The following is a 22641-nucleotide window of genomic DNA, read 5'->3' as shown; positions in this document are numbered from 1 at the left end:
TGGAGAAATCTTTTTCCCTGATGATTCTTCATAAGATTGTCTTTTGCGCATGTTTCATATAAACTCAAATGAGCCAAGACAGAGGTGTTGATGATTTGAGCTTTTCCTAAAGTATAAAACCTATTTAAAATTATCTAGGTAAGCCAGGAGTGGTGACGCACGCCTGCAGTCCTAACACTCAGGAAGGCAGAGGCAGGCTGATCTCTGTGAGTTCAAGGCCAGCCTGCTCTACAAAGCAAGTCTAGAACAGCCAAGGCTGCACAGAGAAACCCTGTCTCAAAAAGCCAAAACAAAACAAAATTTAAGTAATATGCCCTCTTGGTTAAAAATCAAAAGTCAAACTATAAAATTTGTCTTTATCCTTTGGACCCCTGTAACATTTTAAGAAATGAATTTTTTCTCTGAGCATATAGACATACAGTCTGTCTGTTTCAGTGGTGGTGCCTGCTCTGCCTGTATGCTTTCTACATTTAATGCATGGTTGATGTTTTATTGCTGGTTATTTGTAACTGTTTGTTCCTGTGGACATACATGGAGACCAGGGATGGTGGGTGGATCTCTTGGAGCTAGAGTTATACCCAGTTGTGGGAGCCCGGAACCAAACCTGGGTCCTGTGCAAGGACAGTCTACGTTCTTAACTGCTGAGTCACCCCTGCAGCCCCTTGTGTTGGTTTTCTTTAAAATCACAAGAAGCTGGACATGGTGGCGCACGCCTTCAATCCCAGCACTCAGGAGGCGGAGGCAGGCGGATCTCTGTGAGTTCCAGGACAGCCTGGTCTACAGAGTGAGCTCCAGGATATCCGGGGCTATGTATGGAGACCCTGTCTCAAAATACCAAAAAAAAAAAACCAAAAAAAAAAAACAAAAAACAGAACAAAAAGAAATTTAAAGAAACTATATTATTGTTGTTACATGAAATGAAAGTGCATTGCTTTGTCAAGGTTATTTTCTTTTTTTGGAAAGGGTCTCACTATGTGGCCTATGCTGGTTTTGAACTCGAGGCCACCCTCTTGTCTCAGGCTACTCAGGTGATGGAGTTACAGGTTAAGCCCTCACCCCAAGCAGCAGCCATTTTTAAAAAATATTTGTTTGTTTGTTTGTTTGTTTGTTTGTTTGTTTATACAGCATTCTTCCTGCATGTGTGCCTACAAACCAGAAGAGGGCACCAGATCTCACTATAGACGGTTGTGAGTCACCATGTGGTTGCTGGGAATTGAACTCAGGACCTCTGGAAGAGCAGCCAGTGCTCTTAACCTCTGAGCCATCTCTCCAGTCCCATGATATTTTTACTCGAAAAACCAAACAAAGGAAGGAACGAAGGAAGGAAGGAAACAGACAGACAAACAAACTAGGCTTGTTACCAAGCAGTAGAGTATGGCATGTCGGGAACCCCAAGGACAGCCACATTTCAGATCCCTTCTAAGTGAGCGGTAGGTAAAATCAGCATTACCAGCCACCAAGTACTGGCTTTTGAATCCAGCTGTCCTGGCTGTAATCTCATGGTGGGTTCCACTTTCCCGTATTTGCATAACTTTTGAGTGCCGGGCCACACTCTGGAGGAAATAAAAAGATGTGTCCAAACTTTCGACATTGCAACACCACATGGTCATCTACGAAGTTCATGCTCAGGAACTATACAGTCCAGTTACCATTTAACAGTAAATCTCAAAATAATAACAAATCTCAGAAAACAAGCTGGGCATGGTGTCGCACATCTGTAATCCCAGCACTCTGGGAGGCAGAGGCAGGTGGATCTCTGAGCTCTCATCCAACCTGTTGTACAGATTGAGTCCAGGGCAGCCAAGGCTACACAGAGAAAACCTGTATCGAAAAAGCGAAACAACAACAACAAAAGAAATCTCAAAAAACAAAAATAAACCCTTTCTTTTAAGCAAGTTCACAGTTTGTGTTGGGCCAGGTTCCTGGTGGTCCTGGGGAGGTGAAGACAGAGGATCCTTAGAGCTACTGACCAGTCAGTGAGGCCAGGCCAGCTCTGGGTCCAGTGAGGGTCCCTGTCTAACTAAGGTCGAGAGCACAGGGTACCAAGGCTGAACTTTTGGCCTCCACATACATGTGTGTGTGCGCACACGCAAGTAGACACATAAACGTCCTTCTTCCACACACTGTAATTGGTGAACCAATTTTATTCTGCAGACAGGATCATATCCTTATCACCCCTGGTTGGCCTGGAACTCGCTGTGAACGAGACACAAGGAGGGCTCGTTTGTTCAGAGAGGCTGCCCACCATGGTGCCACCACACCTGGCTTGTTCGGTCACCGTCCACTATTTCAAGGCCTGCTCTCGTGTGTGTGTGTGTGTATGTGTGTGTGTGTGTGTGTGTGTGTGTGTGTGCGCGCGCGCGCATGCTCACACCACCCTGCTGCGTCAGGACTCCCACTGAGTTAACTGAACGGTGAGAAGGTTGCCCACATCTCTTTCTTCTCTGAGGAGGGCGCGCAGCTTCTCACCGTGATGAGGTAGGATGCTTCTAGTCTTATTCACGAACTCGTGCTAACATTCAGTCATTAATTTTGATTCTGTGTGTGCGCGTGGGTCTGTGTGAGCGTATAACCACATGTGCCAGTGTCTGTCGTAGAGCCACCAATAAGGGTGCCGGGGGGCCCCCCGCTCAGGCCCTCTGCACGAGCAGCACTCAGCGTCTCTCCATCGAGTTAAGGAAGTTTCCTTCTTGTCCTTATGTTTTGAAGATGTTTATGATGAATGAGTTTGGGGCTTTGTAAAATGCTTTTCCTATTTGTGTAAATATGATCGTATAATTTTTCTGCTTTAGCCCATTAACACTAACTAAGGGGGGGGGAGCACCATGACGTGTCAGAGGACAACTTGCTGGAGTTGGTTCCCTCCTTCCACTCTGTGCATCTCAGGGAGCAAACTCAGGTCGCAGAAAAGTCTCTCTACCCACTGACCTAGCTCCCCAGCCCGGGACTGTGGCTGTCGATACTGGACCTGTTCTCACTACCTACAACTAAACACACTCAGCATGGTGTGTAATTCTGTGTTTGCTTGGCTTGCCTTTTGTTGCTGAGTTTTACTTGTATCATTGGAGATAGTGGTCCTTTATTTTCCTTTCTTTTCTTTCCTTTTCTCTTTCCCTTTCTTCTGTTTTTTGTTTGTTTGTTTTTTCCTTTTCCACGAGGTCTTCCTTTGTATCCCAGGCTGGCCTCAGCCACGTGACCCTCCTGCTTCAGCCTCCAGAGTGCTGGCTTTTCAGGCATGTGCCACCACGCCTGCTGTTTTCCTTTCTTCTAAATTACTTTTTGGTTTACACATTAGAATGCTGCCTGTTCTACAGGATGAGTTAGCTGTGTTCTCTCTGCTTCCCTTTTCTGGAAGGGAGGACAAGCAGATGACACTATTTCCTCTTTAAATGTTGATTAGAATTTACCAGAAGGTAAAACATCCTGAGCCTGGTATTTGCATTTTGTTGAAGGAAGGAATTGTTGGTTCAGTTTCTCTAGTAGATCTAGACCGTTTTATGTCCATTTCTTCTTTAATGAACCTGATAGGTTGAGGCTTTAACTTTAAGGAGCTTGCTCGCTTCTTGGACATTCCAAGGTGTGTGGGCATAGTCACTCGTACACTCATCTCGCACCTTCCTGCGTGAGCTCATGGGTAGCCTCTCATTCCTGCTTGCTAGTACTAAGTTGTTTTCACAGATAGCCTGGGACTGTGTTTATCAAATTGAATCATTTCTCTTTTTTTCTCAGAGCAGTAACCTGACATGTGCGATTTTCATTCATATTATAGTTTACACTTGATCTTAGCTAAAAGGCCAAGAATGATTCCTATTATAGCTTAGATATAATGTTTTGGCTTTGAATTGTTACTGTTTTTAACCAGTAATTATTAGACATGTGTGCTTAAAGGCATGGGGATTAGCAGCTGAAACAGACACATTGTGAGAACTCTTTGGCATCCATAGACTTTCTAAGGTTTTCAGAAGTTTTATGAACCTACACTAAGTTAAGTCTCACACTGTAGATTGAGGTGGCTATTGAGCAGGAGGGAGGAGTGTAGAGTTAACAAGTCAGGCAGAGAGCATCCATCTTGGTTCCCAGGACGACTGTGTCCTTCCTGGGGTGATGTCACACCACTGAGCATGCTAAAGTTTGTGTAGTGCAAATTCTTACTTTCCTATTTGGTGTGAAAAGTAGAGTTGATCAGGTACCTGCTCTGACAGTCTAGTCCACAGGGGACTGCTGTCTTGTGTTCCTAGTACAAGTGCCACAGTCTCTGAGGAAGGAACGTTTTCAGCCTGTCTGGCCTCATCAGCCGTGAGGGGCCTCCCTCCCTTCTCACATGGGAAGCCTCATTTGTTCCCGTATGTTCAGATCGTGCTGGTGGCTTCTTGTGAATGTATAACCTGCAAGGAAAAGCCGTGTGTAGGACACCATCTAGTTGGGAAGCTGGCTTCCTCTAACCAGGAGGGAGACTGCCGCGCCACAGCCGTCCAGAGCGAGCACTCTTACAGAAAGACTCCGAGGCAAAGCAGAAAGCTCGACGAAGAATTTGACAAACAGCAGATTTGGGACACTGATTAAAGACAGATCCTGCAGTTCCTGAGACAGACCCTGGGATTAAGCTAAATTTAAACACACACACAAATAGAAACAAAGAGAGCGAGGGGAGCCTGGACTTGGTTAAACCAAATCCGGTTTTGTTGTTCCAAAGTAATTTGCCTTGTTCAGCTGTTTTCACTAATGGAAGTTACAGCTAGATGACTAACTAAATTATGGAGAAATAACTTCTTGAAAAATTACTTTAAACAGAAGAGCTTAAGGCAGCAGAATTTGATCTGTATAACCTGTGCAGCTATTTCAGAAATAATGACCATGTTTCTTTCCCACACTGAATGCCACTTACAGCAAGGGAGCAGCCTGCTGCGGTGCCTTTGGCTGCCTGGAAGCAGCTCAGAGGCGGGATGAGGGCGAGGGGCTGGTACCTAAGTAAGACACTGATGAGAACCAGGTGCCAGGCAGGCCAGAGCCAGCTCCCTTTGGGGGTTTCTGCTGCCCTCTGCCCAGCACTCCGGCTTCTTCCAAGAGCCCCAAGACTTTCCTCACCCCTGTTGTCTGCTCTCCACAGCACCAGAAAATCCCTTACACCTTCTCTTCCAGACTTTCCCAGTAGTAAACGGTTCAGCCTTACCAGATAGCCCAGTTGTCACCCTTCCCACCGCTGCCACCCTTTAATCAGTTCCTTATGTCGGTTGTGGTGACCCCAACCATAGAATTATTTTTGTTCTTACCTTGTAGCTAATTTTGCTACTGTTATTAATCATAATGTAAATACCTGTGTTTTGCAATGGTCTTAGGTGACCCCAGTGAAGGATCATTTGACTCCCCCCCCCCCCATGGGGTTGTGACCCACAGGTTGGGAACTGCTGAGTTAGACTGACCATAGGCCACGTTGTGGAGTGAGAGACCAGAGGAGGGCTGGGGATGGGAAGAAATTCACCATAAGCTCTAGTGCAAGGGAAAGAACATTACTGAAAACGAGAAGCCTGGCTTCCTGTGTGGCTCAGCCATTTAACAGCCATGCCGTCCACTACGGCCATTCCCGTCTGTGAAGACGTTGGGCAGATATTTTAAGTACCCTAAAGGTACCGGGAATAAAGGAGTGAGTGTGAGCCGGTCTATGAAGAGCTGAGGACTTAGCTGCTAACGGCCTGGAAAGCAGGTGATGCCGCGGGGCTGTGAAGGGGCTTGAGATGAAGTGGGGGAGCAACCTGTGGAGACACAGACACACATAGCTGGTACCCGTGACCGCGGGTGGGGGCTGCTGGTGCTGCTGGTGGCGGGACAGTGTGGGAGGCTGAGGGAGCTCCGAGCAAAACCTGATTGGGCGAGCCCTGGAGACAGTGAAAACTTCTGCAAAGTGTTTGTTGCTGGCTCCAGGCAGGTGCAGTCATTTTGGGGGTGGTTCAAGAGGAAGAAGGTTTGAAAATGAAGAGGAAAAGGCAGATCTGCAAACTGGTCTCCTCAGGAAGGTTCGGACACCGTGGTCTGAATGGAAACGGCCCCACAGGCTGTAGTGAGTGGCGTGCTGGGGAGGTGTAGCCCTGTTGGAGTAGTGTGTCTGGCTTTGTTGGAAGTGTGTCGCCGGGGGTGGGCTTTGAGGTCCCAGATGTTCAAGCCAGGTCTAGTGGCTTTCTTCTGCCTGCTAATCTGGATGTAGAACTCTCAGCTCCCTCTCCAGCACAATGTCTGCCTGTGTTCCTGTGTTTTCCACCGTGAGATAACGGACTGAGCATCTGAGCTATAGCCAGCCCCAGTCCAGCGTTGTTGAAGGAAGAGTGCCATGGTCATGGTCTCTTCATAGAAGTCGAAACCCTTGCTAAGACAGGTACTCCCTGTGACCTGCTGTTCACTTCTCCCAAGCTTAGTCTCTCAGTTCCCATAGGGCCTTCTCAAATCCTCCAGCCTTTGAACTATGACCCTTGTGGTCGCCTCCCCTTGGCTGGTCTCCAGAGCAAGTTCCCCCTCCCCCAACTTTTGTGACCCAGGTACTTCTTTTAGCAGGATGGAGAGTGACCAAAGAGGCTGAAGATCAGGGACCTTGGGGCCCCTGAGGGGCGTCGAGACAGGGTTTCTCTGTGTAGCCCTGGCTGTCCTGGACCTTTTAGACCAGGCTGGCCTGGAACTCACAGCAAGTCACATGCCTCTGTTTCCAAAGCGCTGGGACTAAAGACGTGCGCCACCGCGCCCGGCTTGCAGGGTGTTAAGAAGGCGCAGAGCCCTTTTCTGTGCACGCTGTCCATGCGTCTCTTAGCTGGCAGCCCATCTCTTCGTGGGGTAGACCTGGCTTCAGTTATGGAGGGTGGGGCGGGGAGACAGGGAGACAGAGATGGCTGTGTGCAGGCCGTCACCCCACGTTCAGCACACACTCACAGCCGGTCAACAGGGAAGTGGGTGGACGGAAATTCCACAGTGGAGCGTCTAGGTTACGGGTGGAACTGAGCTCGCAGGATTCTGAGGGTGCAGCAAAGGCTTAGCTCTCCCTGGTCTGGTCGGGGACCAGGCACTTGTCCAGGGACTGGTAAACTTAGCAGACTTCCTCCTTAACCTAGCTGAGCAGGCCTGTGGTGTTCTAATAGACCTGAATCCAGCCGGGGAGGAGACTGCAGCACGCTTTCTCACAGAAGTGATGCCTGCCTCGTGCCCAGAACTAGTCAGGCTACCAGTGTGCTGTGTTGGCGGGAGGTGGGCTCACTCTCCACCCCGAGGCCCGGCGCCTCCCGTCCTGCAGCCGAGCTGCGTTGCCATTTTGCATGGATTCTAAGCTGAAAATCACCTGGCAGTCTGCAGCTGCTGTGTTCATCCGAGATTCATTTGGTTCAGCCGTCAGCGGTAAAACTAGACCGGCCGTCCCCACTTAGCCACAGCCAGAGCCACAGCCCTGCTTCCACCGAGGCCCCGTGGACACTCAGAAAATACCCGTGCTGTCTGAAGGAGCTGGAGTCTGATAATGACTTCTGACACGCTAGTCCTGATTGCATGTGTCATTTCTCTAGTGAAAATCGTCCGTCCTCCAATCAGGACTATCATCTTACTACCTTAGGCTCACATGGATCGGTTGATGCCTTCCATCACAGCGTCGGTACTTCTTATCCTTACTTCCGTAGGGAAGCCTGTCAGTTTCTGGCCGTGTCAGTGGCTCTTCAGCTAACCACCTCCTCATCTCCCTCTGGGAGCCAGTCCGTATGGAACGCTATGGCTCCCACCCTCAGCGTTCTGCAGCTTTTCGTAACCCTGGAGAGAAGCAAAAAGAGCAAGATGGCAGGGGCTAGGCGAGCAAGTGAGGAGGGAGTGTGAGCTGTCGGGAGAGGTGAGGAGGACAGCCATCAGTCAAGGAGACGAGTCTCACAGAGCTAAGATTTTAGAATTCCGTGTCGCCCCGCCGAGCTCTGCAGCCCTGGGGAAGTCCCTCTCCTCCACGCTTGTCTGCTCCCTGCGGCTCCCTCACAGTCCCTGTGAGAAGGACTAGTGAAGCCTGTGAACAGAGCCCGCCTTGGTGCTGCTCTCCTCTCACCCCACCACTAGGGAGGCCGAAGCCCAGGAGTTCACTGACAGCCTGGATGGTGCCACAGACCCTGCCTCAAACCCAAACGGAATGGTGGGAAAACTGAGCCTGGTGGCATGACTGTAATCAGGACGATCAGGAGTTGAGGGCCATCCTTGGCTACATGCTGAGTTAGAGTCCAGGCTGTACTACTTGAGACTTTGTTTCCAAAAGCCTAGGTAGGCAGTATGGTAGTGTCGTTCAGACCAAAGGCTGCTCATTCCAAAGCTGGAGTGACGGGGAGGTGGGACTTCTGAGCACCTTAGTGGAAAAGTCTGTGCCCTAGACAGGTGACTGAGTCACCGGTCCCCCCTGCTTCAGTCCGCTGGACTCATGACGAGTCAGAGTAAATCATTCTCAAAACTCTCAGGACAGGCGTCCGCTGACCCAGGACACAGCTGTTCCTGTCACGAGTCTGCACCAGCATTAGGAAAATGTGTGCACTAGTATTTACCAATAATTAACCTAGAAGAGCAGAGGGGGTTCTTAATAAACAGCCTTCAGTCGCTCCGTGTGTGCAAATGCCTGTGTCTGTGCACACGGTGGTGCGGGAGGGCGTGTGCCTGCCTGCGTGAGAGGCCGGAAGGGGACATCTGATTCTGATTTCCTGCTCTGTCGCTCTCTGCTTTATTCCTTTGCAATTTCCCGCTCAACCTGGAGCTAGGCTTGTGACCAAGAAGGCCCAGCAATCCCAGCTCTACCTCCCTCCCCAGTGGTGGGTTACAGAGCATGCCCAGCTTTATATGGGCGCCAGGTCCTAACTCGGGTCTTCATGCCTGCCCAGGAAGCTTACCCATGGAGCCATCTTTCCAGCCCTACATTTTTTGTCATTCTTTTTCTTTTCTGAAATTTATTTTATATCTTATCTGCGCAAACACATCGGTGCCTGGTGCCCGCAGAGGCCAGAAGAAGGTGTCTCCCGGAACTGGAGGTACAAACCATTGGACCCCCATGTGGGTGCTAGGAGCTGAACCCCGGTCCTCTGGAAGAACAGCAGTGCCCCTGACCCCTGAGCCACTCTGCCGTCTTCATTCCTTAGGTAACAACTACGGTGTTGAAGGCGCCAGGTGTAGCTCCACTCACAGCGAGAGCACAGTGGCAAATAAACGCTCCCGAGTCTGCCCTGAACTGTCGGTGCCCTGGGGGGGAGGCAGTCAGACAATGGTAAGCTGCTCTCTATGGGGAGGCCTGGCTGACCAGGGAGACTGCATAGGCGCTCTGAGGAGGTGCTGGACAGGGGGGGAAGGGGCTGATAGTGTGGCAGGAGAGGCTGGGTATTCCAGGACATTCGGAAACCAGCGAAGCCTCTGAAGAAGATACTGTTGACCCATCTCTCCTGCATCCCTCGTCCTTCTAGTGAGATCCCTGTCAACCACCATGACTCCCTTGTTCTGTTGGCAGAAGGTCTCCCATTGGCATGTGCTTCTTTGTGTGTGTGTGGTGAGGGTGGTATATTTTTAAATTAATCCTTTAGAATAAAGCCATGACCTTTGCCCTGTCTTGCCCTCCGCCTGGTGCTGAGCACCCTGTCCATGGCAGATTCAGTCCCTGCTGTCTAAAACATGCAGGGCGACACTGTCACCCGAGGGAGTGAAGACATGGGAGGAGTCACACCTGCAGGCTATGCTCCTGTGAGGTACACAGATGCTTGCCCGAGGTGCAGCTGTGGGTCAGCAGCTCCGGGTGTTTGAGGGCCGTGAAGTCCTGCTGAGAGAGGTTTAGTCACGTTACAGGTGAATATTCCAAACAAGAGCGTGAACCAATGGGGAGATGTGGCAGACAAAAATGTGTTGATTTTGGAATCCTCATGGATCATCTTAAGGAAGTGGGAGCTTCTGGGCATGAACCCCGAGGACATGTTCCTCGGGCTGCCCTGTCTTCTGCCCCAGAGGCATGGCACCTTCCCTTTCCATCACCATCAGCAAGCAGGGTGCAGGGCGTGACGTTTTCACCTGCCTGACTGCAGAAGTGAAGATGGCCAGGAGTTTCCAGGTGTCATTGCTCCTGTCAGTGTGTGCTGGGCCCCCCACACTGCCAACCGGAAATGTGGTGCAGCACAGAGTGGTGTCACCTGTGTGTGTGCCCTTTGGCCCGCCCTCCTCCTCCAGGCTGCGCCCAGGTGAGGTGGGGCACCGCCTCTCTCGCTGTGTCCCCCTCTGCAGGGAAAAGCCTTCCTTCAGCGTTGGAGCTACCCGTTACGTGTCTGAAACAAAAGGCAGCCACAGAAGGCCCAGGCAGGCAGACTCTCACCTCTCAGAGCGGCTCTGGCCCAGCAGCAGCCTCGAGACCGCTCAGTCCTCTGTCCCAGCGGGAGCAGTGCCCACCTGCCAGCGCTGTTCTTTCTGCTGCCCCTTCCTCCACAGTGGTAGTTGACTGGCCCTCCCTCTCCCTCCCTCTCCCTCCCTCTCTCCTCCCTTCCTCCCCTTTGTTTGTGTGCTCACCTCCCCCTGCACTCCCCTCTTAGCTTTTGGGACAGGGTCTCTTACTGAAGCGGAGCTGCCTGGTTTAGCTGGACCGCTGACCGCCTCCTACCTGAGGTCAGAGGTGCATGTCACCACACCTGGCTTTTGCATGGCTTCGGGGAGTCTGAACTCGGTCCTCATGCTTGCAGAGCCATGGCCTCAGCCTCCTCCTCTATGTTAAAAGTTGGCTTCATCGGGCACTGTTGGCTGTGGGGGTGGGGCCTGCAGCGTCCTCCCTTGTCGCTGTCCCGCAGATGTTGCCCTGGTCAGTGTTTGCTTATGTTGCTGTGGCTGTCCCGCTAGCTCGTCTGCTGAGCAGTCAGACTACAGCAATCTATTTCTTTTTCTTGTATGCTTTAGTAACAGTTCTTGGTTTTCTGAGTTTACTTCCAAAACCACAGTCCAGCTGTTAGATCTCTTAAGAGTTCCCCATATTCCAGGCAGGCTGATGTCACTGTGTCCTGCCGACATTCCCAGGCAGTCTGTGCCCCTGCCCTCCGTGGTCCACTGGGTAATCTTGAGGGTGCAGGCTGAGTCGGGGCCTGGCTTCCTGGATACCCATCTTCCCTTCTCTCGTCGCTCCTGTGTTCAGTAGGGCAGCGTGTCCTCTACTTTCTCCCTGAGAAGGTGTGGGAGGTCAAATCCGAGACCGTGGGTGTCTGGAAGTGTCTTTCTCCGCTTGAGCATTGACAGTAGTGTATCTACTGGAGAGGTCTAGGGTAGGAGCTATTTCACCTCAGAAGTTTGGGGACGTTGCCCTCGGACTCGGGCCTCCCAGGAGTACTGAGAAAGCTCATGCGTGGGCTGCCATTTTCTCTCTAGAATCAGGGTCAGTGCTGGCCTGTGTTTTCAGAATTCAAAAGCTCTGTGTGTGTGTGTGAGTGCATGTGCAAATGCGTGCATGCACAGGTGTGTGTGTCTGTGTTTCTGCGGCTTGAATCCAGAGCCTCCGGCATGCTGCAGAGTGCTCCACCACTGAGACACAGCCCTCCTTTTCTCTTTGTGTCGCTCAGAGATAGGGGCTTCCTCTGCAGCCTTGGAACTTGCTGTATAGACCAGGCTGGTCTCAAGTGCAGAGGTCTGCCTCTCCGGCTGAGTGCTGGATGCGCCAGTCCAGACCAGTTTCTTACTTCTTTGATTATTTCTTCGTGTCTTTTTTCTAGAACTCTTGAGTCTTCTGACCTTGTTATCTTCTGTTTCTGTCTTGGTTTTTCTTTCTGATTTTTTTTTCAGCTTTGTCAGTTGTGCTTTATAGTTTACACTTCTGCCATCATTTCTAGTTTCCAAGAACTTTTCACTGATTGTTTCCTGTTTCTCTGCTGTTCCTCTGTGATGTGTTGTTTTTGAGGGTTTCTGGGCTCCTGTCTTACTCTTGTGTGTGATGCTACCTTCCCATACTGAAGGCTTCCTTAGAGCCTAGGATCCCTGCTGTCGTCTCTAGGACCCCGGCTGTCGTCTCTAGGACCCCTGCTGTCATCTATACTTGTGTGAGGCTGAGGCTAAGAGGCTGATTGGACAGTGTGCAAAGGCTCTAGAGCTGTCAAGGATCTGTCATACCATGATACAGGCCAGAAGAGGCCCCAAATCTGCATCCACTGACCTTTACTATGGAGTCACTGTGTCTCCAGGAAAGAATCTGGCAGCTTCCTGTTTGGGTTTGGAGAAGGCCAAGTGGGCCACAGGGCAGGATCTTACCCTTGAGATGGAGGCTTCCTCTGGGAAGATGGCTCAGTGGGTAAAGGCCTTGCTGTGCAGGCACAAGGACCTGAACTCTAGTCCCCAGCAGCCATATAAAAGCTGGGAGTGGCTGTGCACTCCTGGGGAGCGGAGGCGGATGGGTCCTAGGGACTCAACCTGTGAGCTACAGGTCCACCAAGACAGCCTGCCATAAAGCAGTAAGATGCAGAGCGAGAGAGGAAGACCTCGTGTGGGCCTCTGGCCTCCCTGCACACATCCAAGTACACACACTCATGCCCGCATGAAATGAAGGCCTCCACTCAGCCTTTCTAGCTCCTGCTGTGCCTTCTGTGTGGACTGTGCTTCACATGATGTTGAACACGTATGTGAGTAGCTCCTTGACCAGGACCTGCTGGCCAAACCTGACTCGCCAAGTGGAGTGTCAATTTCTCATTGGTCCCACAAATCCAGCTCAGCAGGTGTGGCTGTGCTGCCAGGAAACAGGTGGAGAGGCTTTGAGGTGAGGTTCACAGCTGAGGAGGAGCCTTCGTGTGCTCCCTCGCCTTCTTCAGGTAGAGCCGTCCCTAAGCATTGGCACTCCCAAGGCAGAGGCCAAGGACAAAGCAGCGTGACACAGCTTTGACACACGGTCACGCCTCACCCTGGTGCCATGAGTCTGGCTCAAGCCTCTGGAAATCTGAATGATGCAGTCTCAGGAGGCCATCCTGTGGCGCTCCTGCCACGTGGAAGGGGAAGGTTTTGAGGTCAGGCTGCTGAGGACAGAACCTAGACCTGAACCTGGGTCTGGAGCTCCCCCACGGATGCCAAGGAGGCTGGGACCGCTCCAAGGCTGCAGAGAATCGTCAAGGGCAGGAAGTGGGCCTCTGCAGAACCTGCCGACAAGAAGCCTTGTTTAGGAATGTTCTGGACCGCTTTTAGATCCCCACCCTCACCTCCATTATGTTCTGCTGTGTCTGCGGGTGAACAGCCCCGCAGGGCTCACTGTTTGAGGACAGCTGCGACAGGGAGGAAGACCAAGATTTGTAAATAGCTCTTTTCTTGAGCTGCCAAAAAGGAAGAACATTGGGCGGGGAGGATGTGACTGCCGTCCTGTCCAGAGCTGAACTCCAAACAGAGGACCACAGGTCTTTCTCTGTACTCAAGTCCACTTACTTGCCCTGTGCCCTGGACTCAAAACCTCTCAGTCAGAGAAGGGGGGATGGAGTGGGCTGTGCTGTGCCTTGTCTTCATCAGCTCCCATAGTTTCAAGGGAGTTTACTGCTGACGTAATCAGTAATCACCACTGCAGTGAGAGAGCAGGGAGATGCCGATGCCGGAGGGCTCCCTTGGTTTAGCAAGAGGTAGCTGGCGCCTGGTGGGTTGCTGACCTAGTATGGCTGCGCACTGCTGCGTTCCCAGCTCCCTCACTGCATTTCAGTAAGGCCCAGAAGTCCTCTGGAGGGATGCCAAGAGATGCCCAGCTGTTGGTTCCAGTCTCGGTGATTTGGGTCATGGCTTGTGCTTGGACACCAGTGTCGCTGTTCTGTACTAGACTCCCTGTGTGAGCATCATCTTCCCGCTTCTCCTGGTTGTCTCCTTTCCGTCCTCCTTTTATCAGCAAGTACAATTAGATGAGCTTGGCTTTAGAAATGGCTAGGAAAGGAGTTGAGCGCCGTGGCGCACGCCTGTAAAATCCCAGCACTCGGGAGAGGCAGGCAGATCTCTGTGAGTTTGAGGCCAGCCTGGTCTACAGAGCGAGTCCAGGACAGCCAGGGCTACACAGAGAGACCATCTCTGAAAAACTAAATCGTCTTAGAAAACCCAAGGAAAAAAATGGAAAGGTAAAATGTAATTGCCGGCCGCTGCTCGCTTGGAAGGTGCGGAGGGTCCAGACTTCATGGTGGAGAGTGTCGGGCTCCTCAGGCTCCCTGTCTGGCCTTCACCTTGTTTGTCAATGAGAGAGTAGCTCCAGAGTCTGCTCACACAGACCCCACACTCTTTACTTCCCTTTAATTCACTTTTAACTGGCAAGTCCGGTGTGGACAGATGTTCATGTGCTTCAGTGATTTCAAATGCACAAGCCGTGAAGGACTCAAAGCATCCCACTTGAGACACAGATGTGCCCGCATCTGAGTGAGCCTGTACCGTGTCTGTGCCTGGCCCATTTCATCCTAGCATCCTCCATGTCTGTTTATTCTATTGCAAGTAACAGGATTTCCTCCTTCTTCAAGGCTGAATAGCATTCCGCTTTCCTTGTAATGGCTCCTCCTGTGGCTTCTGGGTCTTAGCTGCTATAACACAGCACTAAGGTCAGTGCTCTTGGTTCGTTGCCTTGGGTAGATGTTCCTACACAGTAGTGGTAAGTGCTGGGTCAGGGGATACTTCCGGCATTAATTTTTAAGGACATCCATATTGCTTTCCTTTGGCTGAGCCTCCATTCCCACCGGCAGCATCAAGGCTGTTTGCTACATCCTTGATAGCTCTTACTTTTCATCTTTTTTGTGATGACTGTTCTCAGACATGGCATAAGGTCACATAGGTTCAAGTTTGCATTTCCTTAATAATTAATAATTAGTGACATTAAACTTTTTTTCTTTTCTTTTCTTTTTTTTTTCTTTTTTCTTTTTTTTTTACCTGTTGACCTGTATGTTTTATACAAAATAGCCTGGCATCCCAGCTTTGGGGATGAAGAAGCAGAAAGAGTTCTAGGCCATTCTGGGCTGCGCGAGGCCCCGTTACAGCATGTTTTCGTGTCCTTTGCTCAACTTTAAATCGGTTTGTGTCCTTGCAGTAAGTTGGGTCTTGGTGTGTTAGACCTGAGCACTGTCTCCGGTGTGTGGTGTACAGGTATCTTCTCGCGTTGCTTGGTCTCTTTCTGCACTGGTCGTGTCCGTGGCTGCTTGCAAGTCAGTTCCTCCCTAAAGCTCCTTAGGGGAGGGGCTGCCACACACTCAGCTGTGGGACACAGTGGTGCCTTTGCCTCCTTGTGAAGCCCTCACTGTGAGAGCCCAGCATGACTGCCCGTGTTCCGAATGCCATGGCACAGCGTTGCGTCAGTGTGGAAGTGCTGGTCATCCTTCTGCCGTGCCCCAAGGTCCGCCCGCGATTGTGAAGCTGGCTGCTTCTGTTGCAGTGATGTCTCCCTCTCATGGGCGTTCGGCTCGCTGCAGTTGTGTCAGGATGGACGAGCTTGGCTTTCCTCTTTCTATTGTTAATGGCCGCGTCGTATTTCATGTTGTGGGTGTGGCAGTGTCCTAACTGCTTGCCTGCTGACTGCGTCTGCTACCAAAGCAATCCTGCTTTTGCGCACGCGTACAAATGTTTCTGTTGGATCGCAGCCTGGAGTGGAGTTGCTGGCTCAAAGTGAATGCTATTTTTGGTTTTGACAAAAGCTGCCAAATTGTCTTCCCAAAGGAATTTACTGACTTAAGCTTATGCCTGTGGTGTGCTTGATTTCACAAACACTTGATAACTCCATTCTTTTCTGTTGATCTGATAGGTAGAAAAATAGGACATATTGGGCATACTTTGTGTTCTTTTCGGCTGTATCTACCTTCTACCTTTTAAGACTCATAAAGGGGTTGGGGAGATGGTTCAGGTCAGTAACGTGCTTGGCTGTGCAATCATGTGGACCCGAATTCAATCCCCAGCACCCGCGGGAAAAGCTGAGTGGGGAGCGTTGACAGATACGTCACTGGGCCGTTGCAGTATATAAAAATGGTGCTGGGTTAAATAATGTTCATTAGCCTGTAATTAGTGTGGCGGGATCCTCTAACCCGCTCGCAAAAATAATAAGACACAGACACCTGTTAGATTTTATAATTGCCTTATTACCTGGTACCTACGCTGTCTCAATAACCTCACCATCCATTTCCTAGGCCCCCATCCAATGCCATCTGCCGTAATCATTCCTATCTGGGCTACCTTCCCTCCATAATCCCAAGATACTTGCTCGTGCTCTTCATCTGGGCCTTTTCACACCATTATCGGAGTCCTCCCTCCCGGCCCACGTGGTTCCTTCTCTGCACCAACCCATTGTGGCATCCTCCTTCCTCCTCTTGTCCTGTCCATCTCTCTCCCATGATTTCTTGAACTCAAAGCCTGGGAACCTTAGCCATGCCTACCTCATTTTGCCCTGCTCAGGTATAAGCTGTTTAATCAACCATGTGTTAGGCAGGTTTATACAACAAGGATAGGTGTATCCAGGCAGTGAACAGATCTCAAGGGCTGGCAACCAACATCAAAATAAACATCAGAACAACTCCCAACATTTCCCCTTTTCTATCCACGTAAAAAGGCCATTTTTATACAATAAGAATAATTATGAGAGGAACTCGGGCCGCTGCAGGCGGCTCGGCACTGCTATAGGAAGGCACGGATATGGCCGTGCCCTCCCATGGCCAGTCCTTATTGGAGTCCAGGACCAAAAAGAATGCAGAGGAGCCCGAGAACACCTATATCCTGAGGCCCATTTTCTGTGGTTAAAGACTGCGTTCATGCCGTGCTCAGGGAGGAATTGGCAAGCGCTGCATGTTCTGCAGATTAAGTCCCGCATCTCACAAAATATCTATCAGAAATCATTAAAGATGAACTAAAAGAGTTGCAATATGATCGGCAAATATACTTCTGGCCCAGTATATTTGATAAACACATATGTAAAGCAGGAACTTTTTAGGACTACTTAAACTTTACCTGTGTTGGTAAAGTTTGGCATGTATTTAAGCTTGCCAATTCTAGGCAGAATTCTGTCTGTCATGAGCGAGGGCATTTTCTTTGATTGGGGCTTGCTGGCCACCCCATCTAGCTTAATCAGTGAACTTCAGATCCCAGTGAGAGAGATCTTTTCTCAAGAAACAAAAGCAGACGAAGGTTGACCTCTGTGTCTCCCTCTACAAATGTCTCAGAAAGCCAAATGTGATTGCTTGATTGCTCATGTAATCCCAGTACTTGGGAGGTTGGGGCAGGCTTGGGAGTTTGAGGCAAGCCTGGACTGCATAATAAGAATTTGCCGCCACCACCACCACCACCGACACCACCAACACCAACACCCCAAATAAAAGAGACCAAAGGGGAAAGGAATCTCAACTTTGACAGTTAGTTGGTGAGACCTTTCCTTATTTTCTGGGCTGAATTGGCTTGTGAAGTGTGAGATTTTTCTTTCTTGTCATTTCATTAAACTTTAAGGTGTTGGGGCTCAGCAAGTCAAGTCAAGCCAAGGGTTGAGTTTGGCCACCAGGACACAGAGAGAACAAAAGCCCACAGGTATCAGTGGCACACATGCCCAACCTCCAAGTAAATTAAAAATGAGCTTTTTAAACTAATGAACTCGATTACCAATCTATTGACCTGACTGCTTGTGTTACAGGTTCTTTCTGAACAAGACCTGCTGCATTTATGATTTTGACTGTTTTGACACTTGTTATAGCCTTACCTCTGCCTTATTTAGGGTGAGGTGGTGGGGTGATGGCCTGCTCTGCCTGTGCTGTAGTTATTACAGAGCTTGGTTCCAGATTAGTCCTATAATGAAGTGGCTTATAGCACGCAGGCTTGAAGGCTTTGGGTCCAGATTGTTTCACTGCGGAGTCCTGAGTCCCACATAAAGATCGAATACGGTGGAGCGAAGCTCGGTGGTTAAGAACAGCTGTTGCTCTTGCAGAGGACCTGTGTTCAGTTCCCAGACACACATGGTGGCTCACAACCGTCCCTGAAACCATCCAGTCTCAGGAACCCAATACCCTCTTCTGAACTTCGCAGGCACCACACACATGGGTGGTCATAGACATACATGCAGGCAGAACACCCGTAGACATAAAAACAAATCTAAACCAATGAGAATAATGATTTTTTTAAATAATAATGAGCAGACAGCAGCCCAGCTGATTTCTGACCTAAATTGAGCACTGACACCGTCCAGTTCCCGTGGCACTAAAAAGGCAGAACCCCTGGCCTGGCCTCCCAAACATGGACGTGAAAAATTGAGTATTGTGTTCTGAGTAGACACAGCCACACAGTATGTACCAGCCAGGCTCTCACAGGTGGCAACAGATAATGTCACTCCAAGAACAAGAGAAGCTTAATATAGAAGCTGTAGCAGCCATGTGCTTAGGTCATTAGACATAAAAGCTGGTTATTTTTATAGATGCAGAAAGTACATTTTAATTAAACAACTATTCCTGCTAAGACTTTAAAAAGGAAAGGGCAGGTTATAGCTCAGTGACAGAATGATTGCCTTGCAGCTTGAATGAGACTCTGGCCTTGACCTCCAAAACATAAAAAATTAAATGTTAGAGAGGGGTATGTGCCTCCGAGCATCAGTACTGGCAGAATCAGAGACAAGCAAGGCAGCCTCTGCTGCTTGATGTTTGACAGTGAAGGTGGAACTAGGCCTTTGAGAGCTGAGTGAGGTGGCGTCGTTTCCCTCTTGTGTCTTTCCTGGAGATCAGATCCTCAGGCTATGTGTAAATTCTGTCAGCCGACATCCACAGGTAAGATGGAGTGGTTTATCAGTGTCCACAGGAGACTGGCTCCAGGAATGTAAAATGGTGTCTCTACTGGATGTCACCATACATTCTCCACGGGTTTATAGCTCCCTCTGGATTGCTTGTACTTAATATGTGCGACTGCTACGCAAACAAGGCTTTTGTTTTGTTTGACATTTGAGACAGGGTCTCTCCATGTAGGTCTGGCTGTCCTGGAACTCACTAGTTAGACCAGCCTGGCCTTGAACTCAGAGAACTACCTCTTCCCCCAGAGTGCTGGGATCAAAAGTATGTGTCACTCTGCCTGGCCTTATGCAAACAGATTTTAGACCATAGTGAGTTGTAATGCTAAGGAAAGGGTGTGTGTGCTCAGTAGAGGTGATTTTTAGGCCTGTTTCTTTCTTCTCACAGTAGTTGAGCAGTGAATGTGGAAACCACTGTTCTCCTCAGCCAACTGTCTTTCTGAAGGAAGGGGACACGGTCTGATTTGTGACTCAGCTTGTGGCCTGGGGCATTTTGACACTGTCAGGTGCTGCCTTGGTCTGTGATCGGTACTAAAGTAGCTCCTGGCTTCACTCACCAGAACAGGGCTGTGCTCAGCACCTATGTCTGGCGGGGCGGTTTGGTTTTGTGCTGTTTCGGTGACGTCTCTGTTAGTTGGGAGCACTCAGAGGCCTAAGTTCCCAACCGAGTAAGTGCTGCAGCCCAGGTGAGCCAGCGAAAGTGGAGCTGGCCCTCAGCGCGACACTGTGGTCCTCACGTTAGGCTCCTTGCTCAGTAGAGCACTCCACGTGCTGTGCGCCTGCTGCCATCCACATCACCATTGGCTGCCTCTGTTTGTGCTGTGGCTTTGAAACGTCTGTCTCTTCCCGGCAGCATGTGGAGAGGGCCGAACGTGAACTGCGTGGATAGTACCGGCTACACTCCACTCCACCACGCTGCTTTGAATGGCCACAGGTGAGTACCGGGCACCCCCTCACCCACCCTGCGGGGCCCGCTGTCCCTCCGCCTCCTATGAAGCTGGCTAGACAGGGTGCTGAGGACAGAGAGAAGCAGACTCACACAGTCCACGAGGATACCAAGTTTCTCTGCAGTGAATGATGTTCCTTGTTTACCCCTACCTGCAGAGAAAGCTCTAGACAGGTGGATTTCACCTTTTCTCCAGACAGGTCTTTGCCTGTCTGGAATGTCCAAGCATCACACAGTGACGGTGACTGTGCAGACCACACTCGGGACAGGCAGGTCCTGAAGAGCCTGGGACCCCACAGCTGTCCATCCCCATGTGCACAGTAGACCGAGAGGCTGGCCTCCTGTCCGGGCCGTTGTCCTGCGTGCTGTCCCTGTTCCTCAGAAGATCAGCCTCGTGAACACTGGGAGCCATTTCTGATAGGGAGGGAAAGCGTGTGCGTGGCCCTCAGCCCCCGAGTGTGAGGAGGTCCTTCGCACTTGAGTGGGAAATACATGTGGAACGTTTCCTGCGCACAATGGCTTCTGGGGCGCCGAGTCCCCTGCTGAGCATAACCACCGTGGACTGACAACTGAGGGCTCCACCGCCATCACGGGGTGTGGAGTGGGTTTGCCCAGGTGTGGAAGAGCAGGAAAGGGGGACCAAAAAGGTGGCGTTGGGAGCTGGAAGCAGAGTCCAGGGCAGGAGAGCTGTGTGGGTGTGCTTCTGGAGACCAGGACCCACAGGCTCACTGGCACTGCCCTGCCCTTTCTCTTCTCTGGTGCTCATCTCGTGCTCTGCCATTAACCCATTTGATCAGCCCCTCATTTTATTCTTTTTTAAGCAAGGAACGGCCCACTGAACCTTGCAGGCCTCTGTCACTTGTAGCAGTGTGTGAGCAGCTTCATGGGCTCCATTGTGCCCTGATGCGCCATGATTGTTAGCCCCAGGACTGAGCTTTTCTCAAGTTGAATGTGAAGCCCGTGTCTTTTCTAAAATACCTTTAAAGGTAAAATCCAGGGCCAGGATGGTGGTACGGAGGATAGAGTACTTGCTGCCTGCCTGACAATCTGAGTTTGCTCCCTCAGACTGACACGGTGGATGTAGAGCAATGGCTTCCAAGTTGTCTTCTAGCTTCCGTCTGTGCTTCATGGCACATGCTGCACCAACAATGGAAGAAAAGAAACATTGAGACCCTCTCAGGAGTTGGGAAGATCTGAGATAATGTGAATCCTCAACTCAAATGCGGCAGTGTGTTAGCCTCTCCTGGACCTGTTTGTGTTCACAGGAAGGGGTTTGGTTTGGTTTGGTTTGGTTTGGTTTGGTTTGGTTTGGTTTGGGTTTTGGTTTTTTTGGCCTTGTGTGCCTAGGGATAATTACACACTTGCATCTGCTTAATTAGCAGTGTCACCAAGAAGAAAGCCAGAGAGGCTTCCTTTCGGAGCTATGAGATGACGCTCTGGGTGTCTGACTTATGTCAGGGACATGGATTCTGCTCCGTCCTCTTTCAGCACCATATCCACAAGGCAGTGAGGGACATCAGTTGTCTTATTTAACTGCACTTACGTCAGTTCTTCTCCAAACGCTCTTTCATGATCACAGACCAGGGAATAATGTACACTGAGGCAAGGAGTCTAGACGTTTTCAAAGTAGCAGGGCATGATGGGTTCCCAGGTCAGGCCCAGGGAAGGAGAGTCAGGCTTTACATAGAGTCAGCCACCTAGCAGTCACATCAGTAGCCGTGGGCGTTGAAGAGAGCCTGGCAGCGAGCTCAGAAGAGGAGGCTCGCTGATGTCAGAGCCCTGTAAGCTCATGGATGGTTTTGCTTTCTAGGGATGTGGTTGAGGTTCTTCTGAGGAACGATGCGCTGACCAATGTTGCTGACTCGAAAGGCTGCTACCCACTGCACTTGGCCGCGTGGAAGGGAGACGCCCAGATAGTGCGCCTGCTCATCCGCCAGGGGCCCTCGCACACCAGAGTCAACGAACAGGTCGGGAGAGGCTGACTTCCTACCTCAGCTGCTGCCAGACTGTGCCTCATGCAGCCCAGGGCATACCTCAGGGCACAGTCCCTCTTCCCTGACATGACCCCCTGTCAGGACTAGTGGGGAGAGCGTGTTCTGGAGGGTGCATTGAGACAGAGTTTCTCTGTGTAGCTCTGGCTGTTCTGGAAACTCACCCTGTAGAGCAGACCAGGGTGGCCTCGAACTAAGAGATCTGTCTGCCTCTGCCTCCTAAGTGCTGGGACAAAAGGCATTCGCCACCTCACCCAACCTGTAGGATGCATTTTATGTGCAGTTGACTCATGCAGATTTGCATTAGAATTTCACACATGCAAAATCACATCCACAGACTCACAGTATGAAAGTTGATGCAAATCTTTTGAAATGATGTAGATTTAGTTTCAAACTAAGCAGAGATAACATAATTCTAATTTGTGCTTATGCCATCCGCATGCAGTGCAGGGTTTCCAGCGTTAGCGCTGTGCAGGCTCGCTTGTTATTCTACACACATCAGGATGTGCAGAAGTAAAAGCGTTTGTGCTAGTGCTAGGGAAAAATATGGATGCAGGTCAGAGGTGATCCAGGGGGGTGAAGATCATTGCCATGCTGTCTTCCAAGGCTACTTTGAGCTAAACTTTGAAAAACCACACCGTTATTAGAAAATAGAAAGCTAGCATTTGAAGAAAAATGCTCAGCTGGGTTTGGTGACACATGCCTGTAACCGCAGCACTTGGGAAGTGGAGACCGAAGAAGCAGGAGTTTCTGGGTCATCTTTGACTATATAGTTGGAAGCCAGCCTGGGCTACATAAGACCCTGCCTTGGGGGAGGGGAGAGTTAAAGAAAAAAAAAAGGAAGAAAAATCACCCAAGCCAGTTCTGGTGGTATACAGCCTGCATTCCCGCACTCAGAGACTGAGGCAGAAGGTTTAGTTCAGGTAAACCTAGACTAAACGTGAGGTCTGTTCTGAAAAGGAAAAAGAGAGAGGTGAGAA

The 22641-nt window shown here is 50.3% G+C and overlaps 1 protein-coding gene across 11 annotated transcripts in view; it reads left to right on the top strand.

The window, feature by feature from the left end:
• Anks1a (ankyrin repeat and sterile alpha motif domain containing 1A) overlaps nt 1–22641 on the top strand; it is a 152839-nt gene that overhangs the window by 42504 nt on the left and 87694 nt on the right. For all 11 annotated transcript variants that reach the window (XM_055606990.1, XM_055606986.1, XM_055606995.1 and 8 more), the window contains exons 2-3: nt 19578–19658; nt 21481–21637. In XM_055606990.1, the coding sequence (XP_055462965.1) occupies nt 19578–19658; nt 21481–21637 (238 nt within the window). The remainder of the gene's footprint in view (nt 1–19577; nt 19659–21480; nt 21638–22641) is intronic.

The sequence above is a fragment of the Psammomys obesus genome, unplaced genomic scaffold, assembly GCF_907164565.1.
Source record: "Psammomys obesus unplaced genomic scaffold, mPsaObe1.curated_primary_1811, whole genome shotgun sequence".
Taxonomy (NCBI): domain Eukaryota; kingdom Metazoa; phylum Chordata; class Mammalia; order Rodentia; family Muridae; genus Psammomys; species Psammomys obesus.
This window is presented reverse-complemented; position numbering and strand designations above follow the sequence as displayed.